This window comes from Notolabrus celidotus, chromosome 17 (genome assembly GCF_009762535.1).
Source record: "Notolabrus celidotus isolate fNotCel1 chromosome 17, fNotCel1.pri, whole genome shotgun sequence".
Classification (NCBI taxonomy): domain Eukaryota; kingdom Metazoa; phylum Chordata; class Actinopteri; order Labriformes; family Labridae; genus Notolabrus; species Notolabrus celidotus.
In genome coordinates this window covers 1,101,113-1,126,165 of record NC_048288.1, presented here as the reverse complement: position 1 = coordinate 1,126,165, position 25,053 = coordinate 1,101,113, and the positions used below count along the sequence as shown (strand labels likewise).

The 25,053-nt window shown below is 39.1% G+C and overlaps 2 protein-coding genes across 2 annotated transcripts in view; one reads left to right on the top strand and one right to left on the bottom strand.

Moving 5' to 3' along the window:
- Positions 1 to 1,211, bottom strand: part of rsu1 (Ras suppressor protein 1) — a 75,260-nt gene extending 74,049 nt beyond the window's left edge. The window contains exons 1-2 of the mRNA XM_034706362.1: positions 1,042 to 1,211; positions 823 to 951 (exon numbers count right to left, since the gene is read on the bottom strand). Of these exons, the coding sequence (XP_034562253.1) occupies positions 823 to 931 (109 nt within the window). The 5' untranslated portion in view covers positions 932 to 951; positions 1,042 to 1,211. The remainder of the gene's footprint in view (positions 1 to 822; positions 952 to 1,041) is intronic.
- A 2,683-nt stretch (positions 1,212 to 3,894) lies between these two features.
- Positions 3,895 to 23,580, top strand: trdmt1 (tRNA aspartic acid methyltransferase 1). Its single transcript, XM_034706361.1, has 11 exons — positions 3,895 to 4,072; positions 6,201 to 6,310; positions 8,174 to 8,250; positions 12,482 to 12,553; positions 12,705 to 12,770; positions 13,072 to 13,141; positions 13,249 to 13,332; positions 13,689 to 14,005; positions 15,217 to 15,274; positions 21,986 to 22,115; positions 23,300 to 23,580. Exons 1-11 carry the CDS (start codon positions 4,009 to 4,011, stop codon positions 23,398 to 23,400), a joined length of 1,149 nt encoding a protein of 382 aa, XP_034562252.1. The 5' UTR covers positions 3,895 to 4,008; the 3' UTR covers positions 23,401 to 23,580.
- Positions 23,581 to 25,053: the final 1,473 nt, after the last annotated feature.

The following is a 25,053-nucleotide window of genomic DNA, read 5'->3' as shown; positions in this document are numbered from 1 at the left end:
ATGAACACTAGCATCTTTTTCACTTTAGCTGAATGTCTTTTCCTCCATGGAAGGAAACTTTTCCACCATCCTGAACCCAGAAAGGACCAACAGGTTCAGGACGGTGTAAAAATGTCCTTCTATGGAGGAAAAGTCAATCAGCTAAAGTGCTACAGTTACAGTTGTAGTAAATATTATTATTTTCAATCAATAACTTTTACAAGTTATATGCTCTTATCATCAACTTGCATAATAATTTGTCACACTCATTTCTGCAGATTCTGCATTTATTTAAAAATACCGCCCACGTACTTTGAAAAGCATCATTTTAACCACACAGTTGAAGAAATATATTCACTATCTGACTTCTTAATTAATTTGAAAAAGACTGTTAACATATTTTTAAAATATTTACAAAAATGCAACTTGCATAATAATTTGGAACACAGTGTATATCTATAATTAAAAAATAATACATGTATCATTCATGGTGGAATGAAATGCTGTTTGTCTTAGACTGTCCTGATAAGAGAGACAAGTTAGTTCTAGTACAAGAGACAGTAAAAAATGTGTGTGTGTGTGTGTGTACATCAGCTAAATGAGTTTAATGTTGTCACACAGGACAGCCTGTCACCTGAAGTCAACACAGAAAGCTTGTTTAAAGTCTGATCTATGAATACTTCCAGTGTTTTTCCTGTAGCACAGATGAGCTGGGCTGCATCACATCATCATATAAGACAGTATCTTCATATATGTATTAAAGATCATCTGAGCCGTGGCACACTGAAGCAATGACATATAGTAGAGTATAGTGTTGTGTGTGTTTGTCAGTCTTTCACTCACACAGTCCTGGGACGTCCAGCATGTTGGAGATGCCTCTGTCGCACATCTCCACCTCTGGGATGTTCTTGTCTCGACTCTCCTCCACGATCTTCTTCAGAGACTTGGACATGTTTGCTGAGTTCTCTGATCCTGAACACAAACCGTGGAGTTAGAGAAGTCCTCGTATTCTACCGAAGCAGTTTAAAGTCAGCGATCAAATCCACAGGAAGAAGAACTCACAGGCGGAGCTGAGGGGTGGACTGAAGGAGGCTGTGAGGGGTGAAGACAGGGTCTCTATAATCCTTAAGTACAATAAACACTACAAATATAAAGCTTTTCAGTCCCAACACAGACTGCTCCTGGCTCCTGACGCTCACACCCTACCGGAAGTGTGTGTATGCGAGACACCATGCCATAATAGGACACTTCCGGTTCCTCGTCAAGCCTGATGAAACTACGACGAGCTGACCCACAGGACTGCAGGACAGAATTAAATGTGTTTTATGGGTTTACAGGTTTTACAGGATAATGCAGGACTACGGAAGAGGTTTAGGGTCACTGGAAAAATCATAATAAATAAGGTCCATTTTTTTTGTATTATTATTATTCTGAGAGAAACAGACTTTAATCTCAGAATAATGACTTTAATCTCAGAATTATGACTTTAATCTCAGAATATTAAGAATAATAAAAAATGGACTGGATTTTTTCAGTGGCTAAGCCTCTTCTGTACATGACAACGAAAATAAAAAAACCCAAATATTAACACAGTTAAAATGACAAGTAGTGCTATCATTCTAACCATTAGTCTAGTATACTGTACGAGAATAAACAAGTAAATAAAAAACTTAAAAAACTGAGAAATTACAAAAAGAAATCTATGAAATGTTCCTAATACAATAACACGTAGAGAAGGAAATTAATTAATTGCCATTTTCCTCCATTTAATATTTATCAAAACAGTGCTCTCCACCTGATCTAATGTCAGCACATATGTTGCTCTTCTCTGAGAACATCAGCTGGAGGCACTGTTACATTATTCATACAATTCAATTCATTCATCTAGATGTAAAAAAAAAAAAGTGTTTCTGGTATCTTTTTGAATCAAAATAAAGTCATATAATTTTACAAAATTTTAATTTTAGTTTAAATGCATGCATGCTCTAACTATTCTGCACTTCTGTATATACTTTATGACTATTTTATTCTATTCTATTTTATGTGATCTTTATATTTATTTTGTTCTATTTGTAATTAAATCTCATTATATTCCTTCTTCTATTAATATTTTAAGGTTCTTACATTCTGTTTATAAGAGCTCTGTAATGACCTAATGGGATAAAAAAAAGTATTTCTGATTCTGATTCTGATTCTGGTTGTTTAGCAACCCATTTAGCACATAACAGAACATAATAAGATAGGTTTACAGGACACTGCATGACAATGAAGATAAAAACACAAATAATTACACTGTAAAGGCAACAAGTATATTTCAACAATTGTATCTAATATACTGTATGAAAAAATAAATTAAAAAAACATTCAATCAAAAACTGATACATAACAAAAGAATGATCTAATGTCAGCGCATATGTTGCTCTTCTCTAAGATCATCAGCTGGAGGCGGTGTTACATTATTCTTAAAATTAAAAAAAGATGTGTCTAAAAATTTTCATTGATCTAGATGTCTAAAAAAGTGTTTCTGGTATCTCTGTCAGTTAAAAAAAAGTAATATAATTTGAATTATTTTTATTTATTTTAGTTTAAATGCATCCACAAACACCCTGGATATGTTTAACTATTGAGGGCGTGGTTTGAGGGCTTTCTACACCTTATGTATGTCATGTTTGTACAGAAGAGGATTAGGGCTACTGAAAAAAATTTAAATAAGGTCCAATATATTTTTTTATTATTATTGGTCTAACAAAAAAGACAGAATTCTGACTTTTAGTCTATTAGATTACCATTACAATAATAACACTGTTCAATAACTGCCTGCTCCACTCACTCTCAATTTAACTTTATTGATATAGCACCTTTCATACAGACAAGCATGTAGCCCTCTATTTCTAATGAACATCATGTATGATTATGAAAAGTAATATTGTGACATGAAATACTATACATGTTAACCTCTAAACATCACCAAGAGGAATAGGAATGCTTTGTCTGTTTATTTACCTTGTTTTCTTATGTTTATCTTCCCTTTTGTTTGTACAGTTTATTGTTATTATTTCTTTATTTAATATCATTTTTGGGATTTATTCATTACATTTTTTTCAAAATGTATTTTTCTCTTTGTTGATTTTGCATAACTTATATTTAATGTGTTAACTTGTGGTGAACAAAGAAATATTCAATAAAAAGTTGAATGACCAATAAAACAAAAAAAAACTAAATAATAAGATAAATAAGAGGAGAAAGAAAAGGTAAGACTCAATCTAAGTTTAAAAAAACAGATTAATACAAGAAATTAATAGATACTTAAGTAAATAAATAATTGAATAGATATATAAATGTTGTAAAAACAACAACAACAGTCATAATAATAATAATACTAATACTATTACTACTACTGTTATTACTACTACTACTAATAATAATAATAATAATCATCATCATAATTAATTATAATAATAATTAATAATAATAATTAATAATGATAATAATACAGTCCAGGGCTAAAAATAAATGACTCCAAATTAAAAGCCAGATTAAAAAGGTAAGTCTTAAGTTTACTGTTAGTAATTCACATAACTATACTAGACTATACTGTCACCCCTTTGACACCCCAAAAGTGAAATAACAAAGTGTTATAAGATAATCCTTTATTCTTATATTCTGTCCTTGGTCATATGTCATTAAACAAGGGGAAACCAGGGCTCACAAAAACTCTTTACAATTATAAATCATTGTAAGTCCCATGTATATTGACTTTCATGTCACAGCCATAGACTGTATAAAATAGGTCACAGCATTAACGATTCTAAGATGTACTGTATGTATGTAGAAATATGTTCTTCCTGTCTGTCTTTCCGGAGCAGTTGTCCTCCGCACCTGCAGGTGGCGCTGTCGCATCCCGTCGTGGTTTCAGCCGAGCATCAGTATCAGCTGCAGGAACACAAACAGAAGCAGCGTGGTGGACAGACTCTGTGGACTGACGGGACTGACTCTGTGGACTGTCAGTCAGACTGCCAGGGTGTGGGTATGGAGACTGTGCGGGTCCTGGAGCTCTACAGTGGGATAGGAGGGATGCATTACGCTCTAAAGGGTGAGTTAAAAACAGGTTTAGATTCTTCTGTCACTCTTAAAGCCACAGAGGAGGATCCTTTCTCCCGCCTAGATCAGATAAGAAGGACAGTTAAGAGTAAGTCCAGTGTGTTAGATAAACCAGTGTCAGGGTGACAGTCTCTCTTTGGTGTTATCGTCTCAACTGTCACGTAGGATAAACTATCTGCATCAAATAGCCTGAATTCCTGACTGGACCTAAACGCACCTTCAAACTGGTGCGGTCATGGGAAGTCCGTAAAAAATCAACTCCACTTGAATCATCAGGCGAACGTAGTTTGGACTTCCAGAGGAGATGCAGATCTAGAGATCACTAGAGACCTCTAAAGACCCCTAGAGACAGGAGTAGAGCATAGGCTGTAAACATAAGTGTGGAAGGAGTAGAGTGATGATGCTGACATGTGGTGCCTTCATGTATGAGGCGTCGTTTGTAAAGTTGTGCACATTGAAAATAACATCTACAATTCTCCACATTTAGCTCCAAAACATCATAGAAATGTAGAGTGACTTTTTAAAAATCACTTCCTTATCACATTTAGAGGAATATTTGTATATCTTATATATCTTCTTCACATTTAATTTATTTGTGAAATATATTTAGTTACAATCACAGTTAAATCAAAATGCTTAATATAAATCTAAATGTTAAATATAAATATAAATGTTTAATATAAATATACATGTTCAACGTTAAATCTACATTTTAAATGTATAAATACAAATGTTAAATATAAATGTTAAATATAAATCTAATTGTTAAATATGAATCTAACTTATAAATGTTTAATCAATGTTAAATCCTAATGCCAACTATAAATCTAAATGTTAAATAGAAATGTTAAATGTTGCTCTGCGTTACTAAATATTTAGCTAATATATGAAAATTCACTCTGCCTCCTAGTGTTAGTACCAAAATAAAAGCCTCATAAAGTGATCCAGATATCCTAACCATAGTCTGTCAGTACTGACTCCTACATGTTATAGCCGGACTGACCGCTGTAAATGTTTTAAAAGCAGTTTTGGAGTCCACAAAGAGATTTCACAACACTCAGAGACAGACCTGACCCAGTCTATGGACGGACAAGATAAGATGCTATTGCTAAGTCTGTATCGCTTTATGAAGCTTTTATTTTGGTACTAACACTAGGCTGCAGTGTGAATTTGATTATTAGCTAAATATTTAGGATCACAGAGCAACTTTTAACATTTAGATTTAACATTTAACATTTAGATTTATATTTAGCATTTTGATTTAACAGTGATTTTAACTTAATATATTTTTCACAAATAAATTAAATATGAAGAAGTTCACAAATATTCCTCTAAATGTGATAAAAAAAGTGACTTTTCAAAATTCACTCTACATTTTTATGACATTCTGGAGCTGAATGTGGAGAATTGTAGATGTTATTTTCAGTGTGCACAACTTTACAAACAGCGCCCCATCATCCTGTGTAGTAACTATTTTATACAGTCTATGGTTAGGAAACACTTTAGGAATGCTACGTTCAGGTGCAGTAAGAACACATGGACCTAAAAAGGCCACACACACACACACACACACACACACACACACACACACACACACACACACACACACCTCTTAATATATACTTAATACTTTCATGGGACAACAACCTGCTTGAGAACACAGTATTTAAACCTGCTGCCCTGATTTATGAGATCATTTTAGTGACTCTTCAAAACGGTTTGTTTTTGCCTGTTATTGCTTTTATTGTGTTTTAAGCTTTGATTTGGCTGTATACCTGCAGTAATATTAGGTTGTCTGAGTGAGGACTGAACACAGCTTTATGATCTATCAGAGATGTATGCGTGATGTCATTTGGATGTCTGCTTTTCAGTACAGACTCAGCTCTTAAATCGTCCCCCTAAACTAACTGAGAGCCTGTCGTGTCTCATGTATGTTTAAAAAGAATAAAGAAACTTTTTAAAGATGTCTTAGTAGTCATGATAAATCTTAATACAGACCCCTCTGCAGCAGACTGAAGTATGAACTATCATGCACAGCCTTTGCTGCAGAGCTGATCAAACAGATGATCATATAAATAAAGTCTCTGAATCTTCCTAACCATGCTCTTCTTCTTCCTCAGAGAGCGGCATACCTTTCCAGGTCGTCGCTGCCATCGATATTAACACCACAGCCAATCAGGTCTACAGCCACAACTTCCCCAACACCCCTCTGTGGAACAAGACGATAGAGGTGGGTGACAGCTGAGGCTGATACCTGAACAGGGACTCTGAATGTCTGAGGTGTTCTGGTCCATGTGACAGAACTCTTCAGGGTCTGATTGCTTGAAGAGGCTCCAGCTGATGAATCAAACAGCCTCATCTCGACCTGATGTTTGGTCAGTGAGGCTAACAGTGGCAGCTTTGGGATTGTAGCTTCAGATCTATTTAATGAACACGGTGTGAAAGAAACAGGAATGTGCATTGAGATTCAAGATTCAAGATTCAAAGGTTTTTATTGTCAATTTTCACTGTATATACGAGACATACAGGAAAAACAAGATGTTGTTTCTCTCTTCCAGCTTTTAAATATTTAAAATTTAAATATAAAATACAATAAAATATAATAAAATACAGTTCTATAAAACGTCCTATGTACACAGTGCAAGTAGTGCAGTGACAGTTTAAAAATGGACAATGAAAATAGATAGCGATGCAAATGATATTAAGGTGCAGACAGCACCAGAAAGCTGCAGTAGCCGATGCTGACTGTGAAGTTTTACCAACCTGATGTTTGTTTATGTCGGAGCTTTGATATCAGAGAGTCAAGACTGAAGGCTGGGAATGTGGTAATGTGTCAAAGCTGAACACTGCAACAAAAAGCTAGCTTAAATATAGGATGAAAAATCTTAATTCAAGGTGAAGATATCTTCAAAGTGGTGAAATGATCTGTCCATGCAGCGAGTTAATTTTACTTGATAAGAAATCTTAAAATGAGATTGTTAAATCTAGAAATAAGCAGGCTCTGAAAAGTATTAAAAAGGGTTGAAATAAGTAGAATATGATGATTTTTAGCTCAAACTACTTAAAAACAAACTTCCTACAGCACAGTTAGAAGTGAAATATACTGAATATAAGCAAAGACAATCTCATTCATTTATTTTGTATACTTCATTTAGCAAATCAAGACCATGGGAGAGAAAAACAACACCAAGTAAAAACTGACTCACTATTAGAAAACTATGATTACTCTGTTTCTTGATATAAGCTGACTCATCTTAAAATAAACCCTAATCCATCTTAAAACTAAAATCTTTAAACCAGGTCTTATTCTTAGAATATACCTCTGAAATGTTTCTACAGAAACCACAACAGCAAACTGGATTACTGGCAACACTTAATACATGTCAGGATTAACAACACATAACATCAAGAACACTTTAATAGTGGCTCAGGGTTGATGCATACTTCATGACATTTCAAACAGTCTTTAGAGCCAAACCAAAACAATTATATCACCATACAGCAGAACTATGAGCATCAATAAGATACAAGCTGAGCTGTGTCTTGAAGAGATGCCTTATGTGTCATTTTTAAATGAAGCAACTTGAAGTTGTTACTCAATCGTGGAACAAGTTTTATTTAGATGAGATTTCAGGTGAGACAACCAATGTAGATTATTTTAACAGTCATTCACTCAATTTAAGATTCCCAGACTAACTGAGACAAAAAGATGTGTTCATAATCAATTTAAGATTCAACCATACATACAAAGATTAAAAACAAGTAAATATCTCTAAAAACAAGGTCCTTCATCTAACAGGTCTCAATCTAAGAATTCCAATCTTGGCAAGTGCCAAATTATTTGCAGTGAAGTGTCTGGTGTGAGCACTCTTCTGACCGAAAACCATCCCTGCCACTTTGTGAAGTCTGTTAAGAATTAAAAATCCTGTCGTATGCAACAGACATGATGACAGGAGTAAGAGCTACTGATGCAAGGACAGGTGGACAGGTTCACAGATCAGAACCGATGCTCTTAGTGTAATTTAAATTCATTTCTGAATTTGATTTCTGAAAATTGATTTCTTTCTTGTGATTTTTCTTTTTTCATCTCCAGGGTATAACACTCGATGACTTCAACAAATTATCCTTTGACATGATCTTGATGAGCCCTCCCTGCCAGCCTTTTACCAGGTATGTCTATTTGTGTGGTCCATCCATCAATCAATCAATCAATCAATCAATCAATCAATCAATCAATCAATCAATCAATCAATCAATCAATCAATCAATCTTTATTTGTATAGCCAAATCCCAACAAACGTTATCCTCAGACTCTTTCCAAACAGAGCAGTTTGGGAGATTCATTGTAGAAAACATACAACCAAAATAAGATCACTCAAGAAGTATAAAAACAGTGGTGAACTTTTGTTCAAGCAACTAAAAGACAGAATAAATGAACTCAGAACAAGAGCAGCCTTTAAAGTCTCCCAGAGTGCAGTGTCAGTCCTCATGCTCTAGATGGCGCTCTTGCTCCATACTCAGATTGACCCCAGGACAATGTTTAACGTCTCTAAATTAATGATTAACATCTTTTTTTGGCTTCATATTTCATGACTTTTCCTAATTTAATGGGGACAACTTGGAAAACTTAAAATTAAAATGTTGATATTTTCCAATTTCCTGTAAAAAAAACCCCGCATTGGTGTTCCTTGGGGTCAGTTTGACCCCAGGCTGTTTTAGCTGTATATAACATAAGAAATATCAACATTTCACACACATTTGTGTTCAAAACCGCTTACTCCGTCTGACTCCAATTGCACTGTCATTTTGTTATTGTTTCTATTTTTTCTTACCCCTTGTTAGTTTATATTGTTTTCATTTTTGACTCTGATTTTGTTTCCTTTAATGTAAATTTGTGTATGTATATATTTATATCTGTGCGGTGTCCTTGAGTGCCGAGAAAGGCGCCTTTAAATAAAATGTATTATTATTATTATTATTACATTTGTTTTGGTTGTTTTGGATGATATTGAGGTCACTATAACATACAATTGTATAACCTAGAAAAGCCTCCCTCTGCTTTAGAGCTCTAACCTTACTAACACACCTGTACAGTCATGACCAAAAGTTTTGAGAATGACACAAATATTACATTTTCACAAAGTCTGCTGCTTCAGGGTTTTTAGGTGTTTTTGTCAGATGTTTCTATGGTATAATGAAATACAATTAGAAGCATTTCATAAGTATCAAAAGCTTTTATTGAGAATTACACAGAATTCATGCAATAAGTCAATATTTGCAGTGTTGACCCCTCTTTTTCAAGACCTCTGCAATTCTCCCTGGCATGCTGTCAATCAACTTCTGGACCAAATCCTGACTGATGGCAGTCCATTCTTGCAGAATCAATGCTTGGAGTTTGTCAGAATTTGTGGGTTTTTGATTGTCCACCCGCCTCTTGAGGATTGACCACAAGTTCTCAATGGGATTAAGATCTGGGGAGTTTCCTGGCCAAGGGCCCAAAATCTTAATGTTTTGTTCCCCGAGCCACTTCGTTCTGACTTTTGCTTTATGGCAAGGTGCTCCATCATGCTGGAAAAGGCATTCTTCATCACCAAACTGCCCTTGGATGGTTGGGAGAAGTTGCTCTCGGAGGACGTTCTGGTACCATTCTTTATTCATGGCTGTGTTTTTAGGCAAGATTGTGAGAGAGCCCACTCCCTTGACCGAAAAGCAACCCCACACATGAATGGTCTCAGGATGCTTCACTGTTGGCAAGAGACAGGACCGATGGTAGCGCTCACCTCGTCTTCTCCGAACAAGCCTTCCTCCAGATGCCCCAAACAATCGGAAAGGGGATTCATCAGAGAAAATGACTTTACCCCAGTCCTCAGCAGTCCAGTCCCTGTACCTTCTGCAGAATATCAGTCTGTCCCTGATGTTTTTACTGGAGAGAAGTGGCTTCTTTGCTGCCCTCCTTGACACCAGGCCTTCCTCCAAAAGTCTTCGCCTCACTGTGTGTGCAGATGCACTCACACCTGCCTGCTGCCATTCCTGAGCAAGCTCTGCACTGGTGGTGGCCCGATCCCGCAGCTGTAACACCTTCAGGAGACGGTCCTGGCGCTTGCTGGACTTTCTTGGGCGCCCTGGAGCCTGTTTGGCAACAATTGAACCTCTCTCCTTGAAGTTCTTGATAATTGGATAGACGGTTGACTGAGGTGCAATCTTACTCACTGCTATAAACTTCCCTGTTAGGCCCTTTTTGTGCAATGCAATGATGGCTGCATGTGTTTCCTTGCAGGTAACCATGGCTAACAGATGAGGAACAATGGTGTCATGCACCATCTTCCTTTTAAAGTGTCCAGTCACTCAATCATGACAGATTGATCGCCAGCCTTGTCCTCATCAACACCCACACCTGTGTTAATGTGTGTGACACCTGTGTGTCATTGAAATGATGTTAGCTGGTCCTTTTGTGGCAGGGCTGAAATGCAGTGGAAATGTGTTTTTGGTGATGAAGTTCATTTTCAAGGCAAAGAGGGACTTTGCAATGAATTGCAGTTGAGCTGATCACTCCTCATAACATTCTGGAGTATATGCAAATTGCCATTATAAAAACTGTAACAGCAGACTTTGTGAAAATGAATAGTTGTGTCATTCTCAAAACTTTTGGCCATGACTGTAGTACTGAGAACCACTGATAGTTACACAACATGGGGGAGGGGGAAATGTCTTTCCCTCGAGAGCTTTGATATTTCCTGTGCCATAGGGCGGGAAACTAATGGTTCATGTGAAGACATTGATAGTTCACACAACATCAGGGTGGAGCTATCATATTAAAGCTAACACAGCGGCCTTCTAAACCATGTCACATAAACCTGGGTAACAATCGGTTTCTGAAGGTTTAAATTGCTGGGGTTAAACTGACCCAAAGATAAAAGCTGTTAGTAGGTTTGAGGGTAACAGGAGGGTTAACTTTCCCCCACAAAGACAGAGAAAGAGGAGCCCATCCGTCAACACCCAATGAAATTTTCCTCAGGAGTGGTTCAAAAATATTTGTTAACAGTTTCCTCCAGTTTAGGTGGAAAAATGATCCCTGAGTATCGAATGCCCTCTGATGGCCATTAGAACAATCCAGTGTGAAATAAACTTTTGGGGCAGAAAGCAGTTAAGGGTGGCACTTCTGATTTATTCCAGTTTACCTTGTAGCCTGAAAGCTTTGATAAGTTGTTAATAATATCAAGCAGGGCTGCAACAGATGTTGCAGGGTCAGATACAAAGCAGAGAATATCGTCAGCATAAAGGGTCCATTCATTTTTCTTTTTTTTATTTATTTGTAAAGGGACCATGTACAATATTTAACATAAATGTCACCATTTGATGCATTGTACCAGAGTAAGCATAAAGCTAATTTACATCTGCAGCCCCTTGGCAGGTCACAATTAAAACATCACATTGTTAAAACGCTCACTCACACACACAAACGCACACACACAAACAAACAATCAAACAAACAATACTGTATATCAAGTTGAAAGTATCAAATCAGTGGTTGCAGTGTTGAGTGTCCTTTAGCAGACTTTTTCAGTTTGGTTTTGAAGCTGCTGAGAGATTCACAGTTCTTAATGTCCTCTGGTAAGGTGTTCCACTGAGTTGTGGCTTTCACAGAAAAAGCTGACCGTCCAAAGGCAGTACGGCGAGAGGGGACATTACAATTTCTAAATGAAGAGATTCTTGTTGATTTAACGGAGTCCACTGAACGAAAGTTGATACACTGACGCAGTGGAGGCGGGGCCAAGCCATTTAAAATCTTATACACAAGACACAAATTTGAAAACAAATTAAAATTCTCAAAGCTCAACAGATGATGTTTCTCCAGTATCCTGCAGTGGTGGTATTGCATTGATTTTTTTGTCCAGTATTTTTAAGGTTTGTTTCTACAGAGAGTGAAGTGGTTTAATGACCGTCTCCCCAGCCTCATGCACAGATTCACAGATTCTTAATACCCGGGAAGGCTGAATTTCTTCGTATCTGTTCTGCTAACGGTTCAATTGCTAAACAAAAGAGGTCTGGAGAGAGGCCAGAGCATTGACGTGTCCCTCTACCTAATCTAAGTAGGGACAGATACCCCTGTTTGTCTGTACTGCTGCCTCAGGGTGGTTGTACAGAATTTCTATCAGTTTTGTGAACCCTTGTATAAGGCCAAATGCTTGTAATACACATTACAGATACCTCCATTCAACCCTTCCTGTCCTGCTGTGACTGGCTCCTTGTATGAGGTGTATCCAGCCTCTCACTCAATGTCAGTGTAGGATCTGTTCCGGCCCCTCATGACTCTTTAAGGAGTAAGAGAGGTGATTTCACTGGCTAAAGATGTGACACTCAGTGAGTTGTTTTTCTGAATGTGTCTCTTTCCTCTGGACAGGATAGGACTCCAGGGGGACATCGCTGACCCCAGGACCAAGAGCTTCCTCTACATCCTTGATCTTCTACCGAGGTCTGTAGGTTTCCTTTGTCAATGCTCTCTGGGTTAGCCTGACTGAAAATAAACCTTTATTTAGAACCTCCCAACACTGTCAGGATATATATAGAAAGCATATTTTACAAGAACTAAGACAACATCATCTTTTCTTCCACTGTGTGTCCAGGCTGTGCAGGCCGCCCCGTTTCATCCTGCTGGAGAACGTGAAAGGCTTTGAGAGCTCCACTGCCAGGTAAGACTGGAGGACGCACAAGGTCAGCAGGGTCAAGTAGGTGTCAGCGTGAACAGGAAGCAGGTAGAAGATCACAGAGGTACAGCTAGGTGACAGGGACGGTACAGCTTAGGGTTAGGCCTCAAAGTGTTTCTGCTCGTATGTAATGAATGATTTAAACTCTGATAGGGTCGACTAAACTCCCTGTAGATTACAAACCTCTCTAGGTGAACTTTACATTTTTAATAAAAGGTTTCTTTATGTTGTAAATGATTGAAAACATTGAAGTGAAGCTGTCTTCATGTCCTCTTTCTTTCCTCAGGGAACGTTTGGTGACGACACTAAAGCAATGTGGATACACGTATCAGGAGATCATGATGTCACCCACCAGCGTAAGGAAGACTCCGTTTGGAATATGGATATACATTAAATATATCCACACTGTTGTTTCTGTTCACTGCAGGTTAGAATTGTATGACTTAAATATTCATATTTCCAGGTTGGGATCCCAAACTCGAGACTGCGGTATTACCTCATCGCTAAGCTTTCCACAGAACACTTCAACACAGAGATCAGCTCAGAGGTGAGGCCTGCTGACGGTTATCTTGATGTGATCAAACTAAGTGCTTTACATCTCAACCCAGGGTAGACTTCAGAGTGTGTCATGCATGGTTTCAATCTGTGATCCTGTTGAAGTATTCATCTTGTCCTGAAGTGTTGTGTGCAGACAAACCAGAGACAAAACAAATGTCCAAAGAATAGAGCGTCACACAATCACACAGTATTCATATCTTGAAATATGAAGTTCCCTTCCAAAACAAAGCAACACACTGTCTTCATGCTGATAGCACAGATTTCAGTTGATCTGTGTTTAATATGAGGAGGATGCTCCTCTGAACTCTGCATGTATAAAGTGTCTAAAGAAATCTGTCCTCCTAGATCCCAGGAGCCTCCCCACATCCTGCTGAGGATGACTCCCCTGCCCCCTCTCATCCCTCTAACCAAGATACCTGCCCACCTGAAGACGGCGTGCAGGGGAATCTTGTCCTATATAAACTCGAGACAACAATAGATGCCCAGAGGAAGATGACTCAGAACAAGAACCAGTCTGTCAGGCAGATCCAAGACTTTATGGGACCAAAGGTGGAGGTGAACATTGATCAGTATCTTCTTCCTCCTAAAACCCTGCTGCGGTACGCTCTGCTCCTGGACATCGTTCTCCCCACATGCAGGAGGTCTGTCTGCTTTACCAAAGGGTGGGTACAACACAAAATCTGTATCTCATCCTCAGTGACTCCACTTTTATCTCTCTGGTCTGTTTGTGATCATATGTTGACTTTCAGCTCTTTGTTTCATCTCAATAAGAGTCATTATATGATTCTGCAGTGCATTAACCTGAAAATAACCCTCATCTCATAATGACGTGGTAACCACCACCAATCAATCACAATTTATAAAGCACCAAATCTCAACAAATGTTATCCTCAGACTCTTTCCAAACAGAGCAGGTCTAGATTGTAGTCAGATCCAGTCCCATCTTCCAGACAGGACTCAGTCTGATCTCATCTTAATCCACCATGAGCAGAGCACTTTGCAGCATTTAGCAAGTTAGAGTGGCAAGGACAAACTTCCTTTAACAGGCAGAAACCTCCAGCAGGACCAGACTCATGTTAGACACACATCTGCTGACACCGTGTTGGAGAGAGGGATAGAGGGAGATGAAGAGAGAGAGAGATGATAGTGGGGAGATGGATAGTAGTAGTTGTAGCAGCTGGAGTCTGGCACATCCACAGCAGCAGAGATCCAGAGGAACCTACGAGACAAGGGAGCTCAGGGACTCCAGAAAGGTCCATGGTTAGTAACTTTAATGGGACAGGAAGAGTTAAAGTGAGAGACTGACTGAGAAAGGAGAGAAGGTAAAGACAGGATCCCAGTGTGTCAGTTCCCTCAGCAGTCTAAGCCTATAGCAGGACAACAGGCAGAAACCTTGAGCAGAACCAGACTGATGTTAGACACACATCTGCTGACACCGAGATGAAGAGAGAGAGATGATAGTGGTGAGACTGATAGGAGTAATTGTCCACATCACGTCCACAGCAGCAGGCCATCTACAGCAGCGACTGAAAGTCTTATTAAAACTCTAATGCACCAAATACTGACTGATAATATCATCATAATAAAATCAAACCTTTCTCTTATTTTAACATGTGGATCAAATTCTCAGAAAGGTGCCTTTATGTCCTTTAATACATTTTCTTTACTTCTCTTAATGTCCTAAAGTTGTTTTCTTAAGAGGATAACCTCGACCCATGTAATCAAAGCTAACATTAAATCTGCCCTGAGAACCTAAAAACTTAGGACCCCCCCACAGACCTGATTAGCTGTTACCTCTGAGAGTCTGCTGTTTAGTCTTCCTGCTCTGTCCCTGTTCAGATGATCACATGCTGCTGTTTGTGTTCACTCCTAGCTACGGGCGCTACGTGGAGGGGACTGGCTCAGTGCTGCAGAGCTGTACGGACATAGAGGTGAGTTCGGCTTCATTACAGCGTGTCTGAGGTGGATGTTATGATACAGAGCCCTCACTTCATCCAACTATCCACTCAGTTTTTAAATCTGAGTGTTGCCTACATGTTTTATTGTTAACATGCCTTAATACACATGTTAAAGTCATTTGAATAAGGTAAAAGATGATTTTGAATAAAATACCTTTATGGTGCCGAACTAGCAACTAAGCTGCAGTTTCCTGAATGAGCAGAGCAGAGGTTGCACTGACTTTTTGGTTCCCGTCATTACCTATTTTTTCCCCATCACTTTAATTTTTAAAATGATAATAATGACATGTTCATAGCATTTAATTTTCATTCATTTTTAATTAATATTCAGTCCGAACAAGCTGAGCAGAGAATCCACAGCATGCCATCACACATCAAGCTGATGAATACATGGAACTTTTTCAACGCAGTGACAGAAACCACTGACTGTGGCCCCAGTAGATACATATGAACAATGGAACTAAACGATTGCACTTAAAATATGAACAGCTCACCTGCTGTGTCCTGAACACACAGTCTCACACCTTCCTCCTGGTCCGCATGGACTTGAATTGCGTGCCCGCTTGTGCGTAATCAAATGTCTCAAGTGGGATTTCTGCAGAGGCTACTGTCATAGCAGGGAACGTGTATGTTTGAACCAAGCAGAAACCTCCGCTCTCAAAATATGAAGCCCATGTGGAAGTGTTATAAACTGTAATTCATCAAGTGTCCACTAGAGGCTGGCTGCAGAAACCAGAAACCACATACACACCCATTCAAAGAAGACGATCTTTACAGCATTAATAAACATGTTTATAGCCTGGTTCAAAAAACGGCTTGCGTCTATGTAGCTAATCTCTCTATCAGCACACACTGTACGGGGGGTGAATTTATTTCTAACACGATGGTTCAGAAGATATTAAGATTACCAGTTTTTGCCCAAATAAGGACATGACTGACTTGACTGACAGGTGGGAACACATAGCTGTTGGCTAAGAGGCTCAAACTCTGCCACTTTACGTCACACTCTGCCTGGTTGAGTTCCGCATTTCCAATATGGCTGCCGCCGCCGATTGGCTTCAAAACAGCTCTCAGGAACAGATGGGTGACGTCACGGATACTACGTCCATTATTTATACAGTCTATGGTTTGAAGGCCCATTCTGATGCCCTGAGCTACTGGGCCTTTTTTTCGCACCTCCTCCCCCCCACCCCCAACTCCGACACCAGAGCAGCCCAGTATGCCCTTAACTGCCCCCTCCAGCGACAGCCAGCATGTAGCCGATGGTTGTTTTAGGCTCAGCAGGTCGTGTTCACCCATTTCTTTTTGAAGTTCATTTAGTCTGTATGTTCGTATGGAGGAATTCTTGTAGTATGTGTATATGTTATTAACAGTGTTCAGAACATTTTTCTAAGTGAAGCCAACAAGGTCATACATCAAGAGAGACAATAGCTAATTAATATGCTCACTCGCCACCAAGTGGTCAGGGGTATGAATTGCAATCTGTCAAAATGACAGATGGCCTTCAGATTTTTCCGTCACTGTTTAAAAAAATTGGTCAATGATGGAAAATATTCGGTTAACGCGACTCCTGGAGCCGAGGTCCATTTTCAACATACTGATCTAACCAAACAGAAACCTGAGTTAACAAACACAGCAGGGGGCAGAACATAGAGATCACAAACTGTCCCTCTCCTCTCACCTTTCTCTCTTATTCTCACTCATTTCAAACAATAACGTGTCTGTGAAGGTTCTCAGTCATCCACGTCATGGTAATCCTGGACACACCCATGACTGTGAGAGGCTTATATTTTCTAGATCTTCCCCAGTCTGATCAGAACTGGAGAAGCCTTTCAGAGGAGAGGTGAAGCGTCTTCAAGAATTTCTACCAGTCCAGTTGCCTTACGGATCAATCTTTGGTTCAAACAATAATATTAATTTTGTCCAGTCGAGTCAGAAACCTGAAATGCATCATTAAATCAGATTAAAATGATGAACCAACATTTAAAGACATCTAGTCTGCAAATACACCAGACCTACAGCAAGCACTGCAAGCACAATACACTGCCTGCACAATTATCAGGTAAGTTGCATTTTTGTGAATATGTTAAAAACTATGTTAACAGTCACATTGGTTAAGTCACATAGTAAAGATATTTCTTCAACTGTGTGGTTAAAATGATGCTTTTCAAATAACATCGGCTGTATTTTTAAATAAATGCAGAATCTGCAGAAATGAGTGTGACAAATTATTATGCAAGTTGGTGATAAGAGCATATAACTTATAAAATTTAAGAACTAGTCACCATTTTAAACGTTCTATTAATTGGAAATAATAATATTTACTACAACTGTTTTCAAACTTCAACAAAAACAACAGTTTTCTTTACATTTGTTACAAAATAAAACTGTTAATGTCTTTGAAACATTTCAAATCTGACATGTTTCTCGAATGTCCAACATAACCTCCTTTTCTTTCAGTGAGGGTCAGAGGTCACTGTAAACTGATTTAGTTTCTGATGACTTCTCTGCTGACACTGTGAGCTGTACCTTGTATGTCTTTCCAAAGAGGCTCTTTGAGCTGTATTTCTCACCATTACTGTAAATTATCTCCTTTATTATTGACCACAAGTTCTCAGTCAGGTTGAGATCAGGTGAGCAGGCAGGTCAGTTCATGAGGTGATCCTCTTTTGTATTTTCCTTCCATGGAGGAAAAGACATTCAGCTAAAGTGAAAAAGATTCTAGTGTTCATGCATGAGCACAATGCACGGTCACATGCCTCACGTTATTCCCAGGACAGGATGACATCTCAGGGCTTTAAAGAGGATCGCCTCATGAACTGGCCTGCCTGCTCACCTGATCTCAACCCGACTGAGAACTTGTGGTCAATACTGAAGAAGATGATTTACAGTGATGGTGAGAAATACAGCTCAAAGAGCATCTTTGGAAAGACATACAAGGTACACCTCACAGAGTCATCAGAGAAGTCATCAGAAACTAAATCAGTTTACAGTGACCTCTGACCCTCACTGAAAGAAAAGGAGGTTATATTGGACATTAGAGAAACACTTTAGATTTGAAATGTTTCAAAGACATTAACAGTTTTATTTTGTATACAAATGTAAAGAAAACTGTTGTTTTTGTTGAAGTTTGAAAACAGTTGTAGTAAATATTATTATTATTATTATGCTCTTATCATCAACTTGCATAATAATTTGTCACGCTCATTTCTGCAGATTCTGCATTTATTTAAAAATACAGCCGAGGTAATTTGAAAAGCATCATTTTAACCACACAGTTGAAGAAATATATTCACTATCTGACTTCTTGACAAATTTGAAAACGACTATTAACATAGTTTTTAAAATATTCACAAAAATGCAACTTACCTAATAATAATTGTGCACGCAGTGTACAGGCTTAATGGATGAGTGCCCTGACTTCACCTGAGCAGGAACAGCAGAATAAGGGCCAAGTTCAAAAACCAGAGTCACCACTGGAGGGAACTGCAGACTCACAAAGTTACATGTTCAATAAGGGCAATCTAGGACACTTAGAAAAATGTATTCACACTATGTAATGTCTGAAAGGAGAGAAAGAGTTTATGACAGGTCGAAGGAGCCATCAAATACTGCCTTCAGAGGTGGTAAATAAAATGCTCTCTGTTGAAACTCAAGCCCTCAGATCCTTTATTTAATCCACAAACTTGGCTGTTAGCAGACTGAGGCAGGATATCACTCTACAAGCTGAGCTAGCCAAAAAGCTACAAGGGGGGGATGGACGCTTGCATCTAACATGAAAGCAGGTTAACACAAGACGTCGTTAGCCTTCAGAGAGATGCACTTTATCCCTGACAATAGCTGGGCTGGAGACAGATCACTGTTTATAAAGACTTCATCTCCTAAAGTGCAAAAACTCTGAAGGTGACTACATCCTGGACCTTCACCTTGAAGGACAGGACTTTACTGTAAAATGGTAAATGGACTTATAGAGTGCTTTTCTAGTCTGTCTGAGCACTCAAAGCACTTTTACTCTACTCGTCACCTTCACCCATTCACACCACATTCACTCTCTGATGGTAGAGGCTGCTATAGTAAGGGACCACCAGTGTTAATCTCATTCATACACATTCACACACCGCTGAACTACAGAGGGAGCAGTTTGGGGTTCAGTGTCTTGCTCAAGGACACTTCAGCATGTGACTGCAGGAGCTGGGATCAAACCGCCAACCTTCTGATTGATTGACGACCGACTCTACCCACTGAGCCACAGCCGCCCCAATATATTCATCTCATCAAGAAATCCAGCACACCAGCTCATTCATTATAAGTTTGTCCATGAATACTATGTAACACCATTAACACAGCATTAACACCACACAGACGTTTCCAAATGAAGCTCATAGATCATCCAAACTCTTCAGTACAGTCATGGACAAAAGTATTGGCACCCCTGGAATTTTTCCAGAAAATACACCATTTCTCACAGAAATTATAGCAATTACAAATGGTTTTGGTGTACACATGTTTATTGCATTTATGTGCATTGGAACAACACAAAAAAAATGAAAATTTTAAGCAAAACTAAAATAATGAGCCGGACAAAATGATTGGCCCCCTTTTAAAACTGTGGGCAAATTATATTATTTCCAGCATGTGATGCTCATTTAAACTCACCTGTTGCAGGTAACAGGTGCTGGCAATTTAGCAATCACACCTGAAGCCAGTTAGAATGTATAAAAGTCCACTCACCCTTTGTGTTGTGTGCCTGTGTGTGTCACACCGAGCATGGAGAAGAGATAGAAGAGCCGAGAATTGTCTGAGGACTTAAGAAGCAAAATTGTGGAAAAATATGAACAATCTCAAGGTTACAAGACCAGAGACCAGAGATCTTGGAATTCCTTAGTCCATTGTGCGTAATATAATCAAGAAGTTTATAACCCATGGAACTGTGGCTAATCTCCCTGGACGTGGACGAAGAGAAACATTGACAAAAGAATGCAACGCAGGACAGTTAGAATGATGGATAAAAATCCTCAGTCAACTGCCACACAAATCTAGGCTGTCCTGCAGACTCAGGGTGCACAAGTGTCAGCTCAGACCGTACAGCGTCATCTGAATGAGATGAAGCACTATGGCAGGAGACCGAGGGGAACCCCACTGCTGACAAAGAGACATAAAAAAGCCAGACTGGAGTTATACCTGAGTAAGCCTCAGTCCTTCTGGGAGAACATTTTGTGGACAGATGAGACTAAAGTAGAGCTTTTTGGAAAAGCACGTCATTCTAGTGTTTACAGAAAATGGAATGAGCCCTACAAAGAAAAGAACACAGTACCTACAGTCAAACATGGTGGGGGATCAAAGATGTTTTGGAGTTGTTTTGCTGTCTCTGGCACTGGGTGCCTTGACTGTGTTCAAGGAATCATGAAATCTGGAGATTATCAAACCATTTTAGGCCGCAATGTAGGGCCTCGTGTCAGAAAGCTGGGTCTGCGTCAGAGGTCATGGGTGTTCCAGCGGGACAATGACCAAAAACACACCTCAAAAAGAACCAAGAAATGGATGGAGACAAAGCGCTGGAGAGTTCTGAAGTGGCCATCAATGAGTCCAGATCTGAATTCCATTGAACACCTGTGGAGAGATCTCAAAATTGCTGTTGCAAGAAGGCACCCTTCAAATCTGAGAGACCTGGAGCAGTTTGCTAAAAAAAGAGTGGTCCAGAATTTCAATGGAGAGGTGTAAGAAGCTTGTTGACTGTGTTAGGAAGTGATTAGTTTCAGTTATTTCTTCCAAAGGGTGTGCAACCAAGTATTAAGTTGAGGGTGCCAATCATATTGTCCAGCTAATTTTTTGAGTTTTGTGTAAAATCATGTAATTTTTGTCTTTTTTCTTCAGTTTTTTTGTGTTGTTCCAATGCACATAAATGCAATAAACATGTGTACACCAAAACCATTTGTAATTGCAACAATTTCTGTGAGAAATGGTGTATTCTCTGGAAAAATTCCAGGGGTGCCAATACTTTTGTCCATGACTGTATGTAACCATGATGCTGTGGGCACACACCTCCATGTCTGCTGGGGATGTCCTGTAGTATTTAATCTCTGGTCTTGGTCGGTAAGTGTCTTGGAAATATTGGAAAATGTCCAATTCCTAAACAACCATCCTCACTTTTAATTGATGCTGACTCTGCTCTCAGAGATAAAACCAGATTGGCCTTCAGGAAAATCATATTTTCAGTTTAAACAGCTGTGAGGAAGACTATAACACATCCCTGGTTCTGTGCTGAGCCTCCATCTTTAAAATGATTATTGCTTCTCTTTTAAACCCTGTTCTTCTTGGAAAGACGTGACTGGTGTTTTTAACACAAGCTATCCTAATGTCCTCTCAGCTCCCCCCTTCCTGTTTTATTTTGGATGTGTGTCCTTGTTTCACTTTTCTTTAATTCACTCATCTGTTTTCTGTTTGGGTTTTGATTTTTAATCACACGTTTAATTTTGTTTCATTTTGTTTCATTTTGTAAATATGTAAATAGTTTGTGATTGATTGTAATATCATCTGCTGTGAAAAATTCACTGACCATGTTGATCCCAAAAGAGAAGTCACAGCTTGTTTGTTTGTTTGTTTGTTTGTTTGTTTGTTTGTGTGTTTGTGTGTTTGTGTGTTTGTGTGTTTATGTGTTTGTGTGTTTGTCTGTGTACTCTGCAGATGGAGAGTGTGTTTAAAGATCTGGAGCAGAGCTCTGAAGAGGAGAAACTCCAGCAGCTGTCCAAACTGAAGCTCCGTTATTTTACTCCAAGAGAAGTGGCCAACCTCATGGGTTTCCCTCAAAGCTTCTGTGAGTCGACACACATTTCAATCCTGGAGGTTAAATCAAAGTTTGTCTCCTCTCATCTTTTTATTTTCATGAGATAAGCGATGAGTAATCAGCTTTGATTGATCCCATGATGAGATTGTTCTCAGGCTGGCTTCTTTTGTAACTTTGGATCTTTTAAAATGCAAAAACCTGCTGCATGTAAATGATCCAGGTCTTTGAAATGATTGCAAACTATCAACATTGTTCAGCTTTTTGTAGAACATCAGTTTATGAATAGTTTTCCAGAAAGCGGTTTGAGAAGTCCATCCTTCTTTTTCAGAGAGGAGTTATGAGATTAGACGTTACCTCTGAAAAATGAAGCATGGAGAAGTAGACAGGAGTTTACAGCTGAAAGTGTTGATGATGATAAGAAGAAGAAGAAGAAGAAGAAGAAGAAGAAGAAGAAGAAGAAGAAGAAGAAGAAGAAGAAGAAGAAGAAGAAGAAGAAGAAGAAGAAGAAGAAGAAGAAGAAGAAGAAGAAGAAGAAGAAGAAGAAGAAGAAGAAGAAGAAGAAGAAGAAGAAGAACGGGCTGCACGGTGGTGCAGTGGGTAGCGCTGTTGCCTCACAGCTAGAAGGTTCCTGGTTCGAATCCCTGGCCGGGCGGGTGCCTTTCTGTGTGGAGTTTGCATGTTCTCCCCGTGCATGCGTGGGTTCTCTCCGGGTACTCCGGCTTCCTCCCACAATCCAAAAACATGCTCAGGTTGATTGTTCTCTCTGAATTGCCTGTAGGTGTGAGTGTGCATGAATGGTTGTCTGTCTCTCTGTGTTAGCCCTGTGATAGGTTGGCGACCTGACCAGGGTGTACTCTGCCTTCCGCCCGAAGCCAGCTGGGATAGGCTCCAGCCCCCCGTGACCCCAAACGGGATAAGCGGTCAAGATAATGGATGGATGGATAATAAGAACAATTATAATAATAATAATGAGAATGAGAAGAAGAACAACAAGAATAATAATTATAAAAATGATGATAATAACAATAATAGTTATTATTATTATCATTATTATTAGTAGTAGTAGTATCATCATGATAATAATAATAATAATAGTCAAAGATTTCAGTGGCTTCCCCTTTTTTCAAAGTCTTTTCTAAATGTGATAGTTTTACTTTGTTTTGACTCTATATTGTTAACTTTTCTTCCATTCTGTACTTGGATGTATTTTTCAGCCTTCCCAGAGCAAGTTTCTACCAAGCAGCAGTACAGAGTCCTTGGAAACAGTCTCAATATTGAAGTGGTGTCCAGACTCCTGCACTTGATGGTCTCCTAGATCTGGAGACTCACAACAGAAGAAGACTTTGTGCTGAAGGAAAGTGCATGGTCCAGTTATTGTGGGACATTACTGACAGCACCAACGGACAGTGTGAGCCACATTATTACATGTCTTCATGTATTTTAGCTTATCATGTGTCCTTGGTTTTTTGTTATCAATTAAAATGCAAAGAGTTTAGATTATATTATCAGATTAGTCACGGTTTATTTATCTTCACTACTCTTAGTTTGTTGAACATAATCTTAAAATATCTTTTTATTCTTTGAAGCTTGTAGATAGATTTGTATCTTTCATTGTCTTTGAAAGTTATTTCCACTTCTTCATTAAATGATCTATTTTGTACCTTGTGTTTCCTTTTCATAGTTTTATCATTATTATACTGAAGAAAGAATATATGTTTTTAAGACTGTATACTTCCTTTACCAGAGCCAAGCTTACACTGCTGTTTAAAGAGACTGCTGGCTGTCTCCTGAGTAACACACTTGACTAGACTCTGTCCAAACAGAGCAGGTCTAGACCGTACTCTATGTTCTATTATTAACAAAGACCCAACACCAAGACTGGATAAGATCCAGTCCTATCTCACAGACAGGACTCAGTCTGATCTCATCTTAATCCACCATGAGCAGAGCACTTTGCAGCATTTAGCAAGTTACAGTGGCAAGGACAAACTTCCTTTAACAGGCAGAAACCTCCAGCAGGACCAGACTCATGTTAGACACACATCTGCTTAGACCGTGTTGGAGAGAGGGATAGAGGGAGATGAAGAGAGAGAGAGAGAGAGAGAGAGAGAGAGAGAGAGATGATAGTGGGGAGACGGATAGTAGTAGTTGTAGAAGCTGGAGTCTGGCACGTCCACAGCAGCAGAGATCCAGAGGAACCTACGAGACAAGGGAGCTCAGGGACTCCAGAAAGGTCTATTGTTAGTAACTTTAATGGGACAGGAAGAGTTAAAGTAAGAGACAGGCAGAGAGAGGGAAAGACAGGATCCCAGTGTGTCAGTCTAAGCCTACAGCAGCATAACTAAGAGCTGGTCCAAGCCTGATCCAGCTCTAACTATAAGCTTTATCAAAAAGGAAAGTTTGAAGCCTACTCTTAAAAGTAGAGAGGGGGTCTGCCTCCCGGACCCTGACTGGTAGATGATTCCAAAGGAGAGGGGCCTGTTAACTGAAGGCTCTACCTCCCATACTACTTTTAGAGACTTTAGGTATAATGAGCAGGCCTGCATGTTGGGAATGTAGTGTTCTAGAAGCATTGATGTGTCCATGTTGTTGATTTGGTAAACACACTCCTGTCACCATGTTGCCTCCTTCCTCCTGCTGACAGCTGTTCAGGTGCAGACCGGGCAGACTGTAATCAGATGAATGTTAGGGCCCATCAAACTGGACTCTGTCTCAGGTCCATCGGGTTACTGATAAGATCAGCATGCTGCACTGTAGACTCGTCAGCAGGCCCTTGACCTTTCTCCCGGAGCGACCTGTAACACTGCTGATGGTACATCCATCATAAAACCCTCTCAGCAGAGCTAAGCTGTCCACTATATGGGCTGTCTCACATGACTTCTGGAAATCACTTACTCCAGGTGTGATTATGTGTTAGAGGACATAAAATGAGTATATAATAGACACATATTTATTTTGCAAGTGTTTT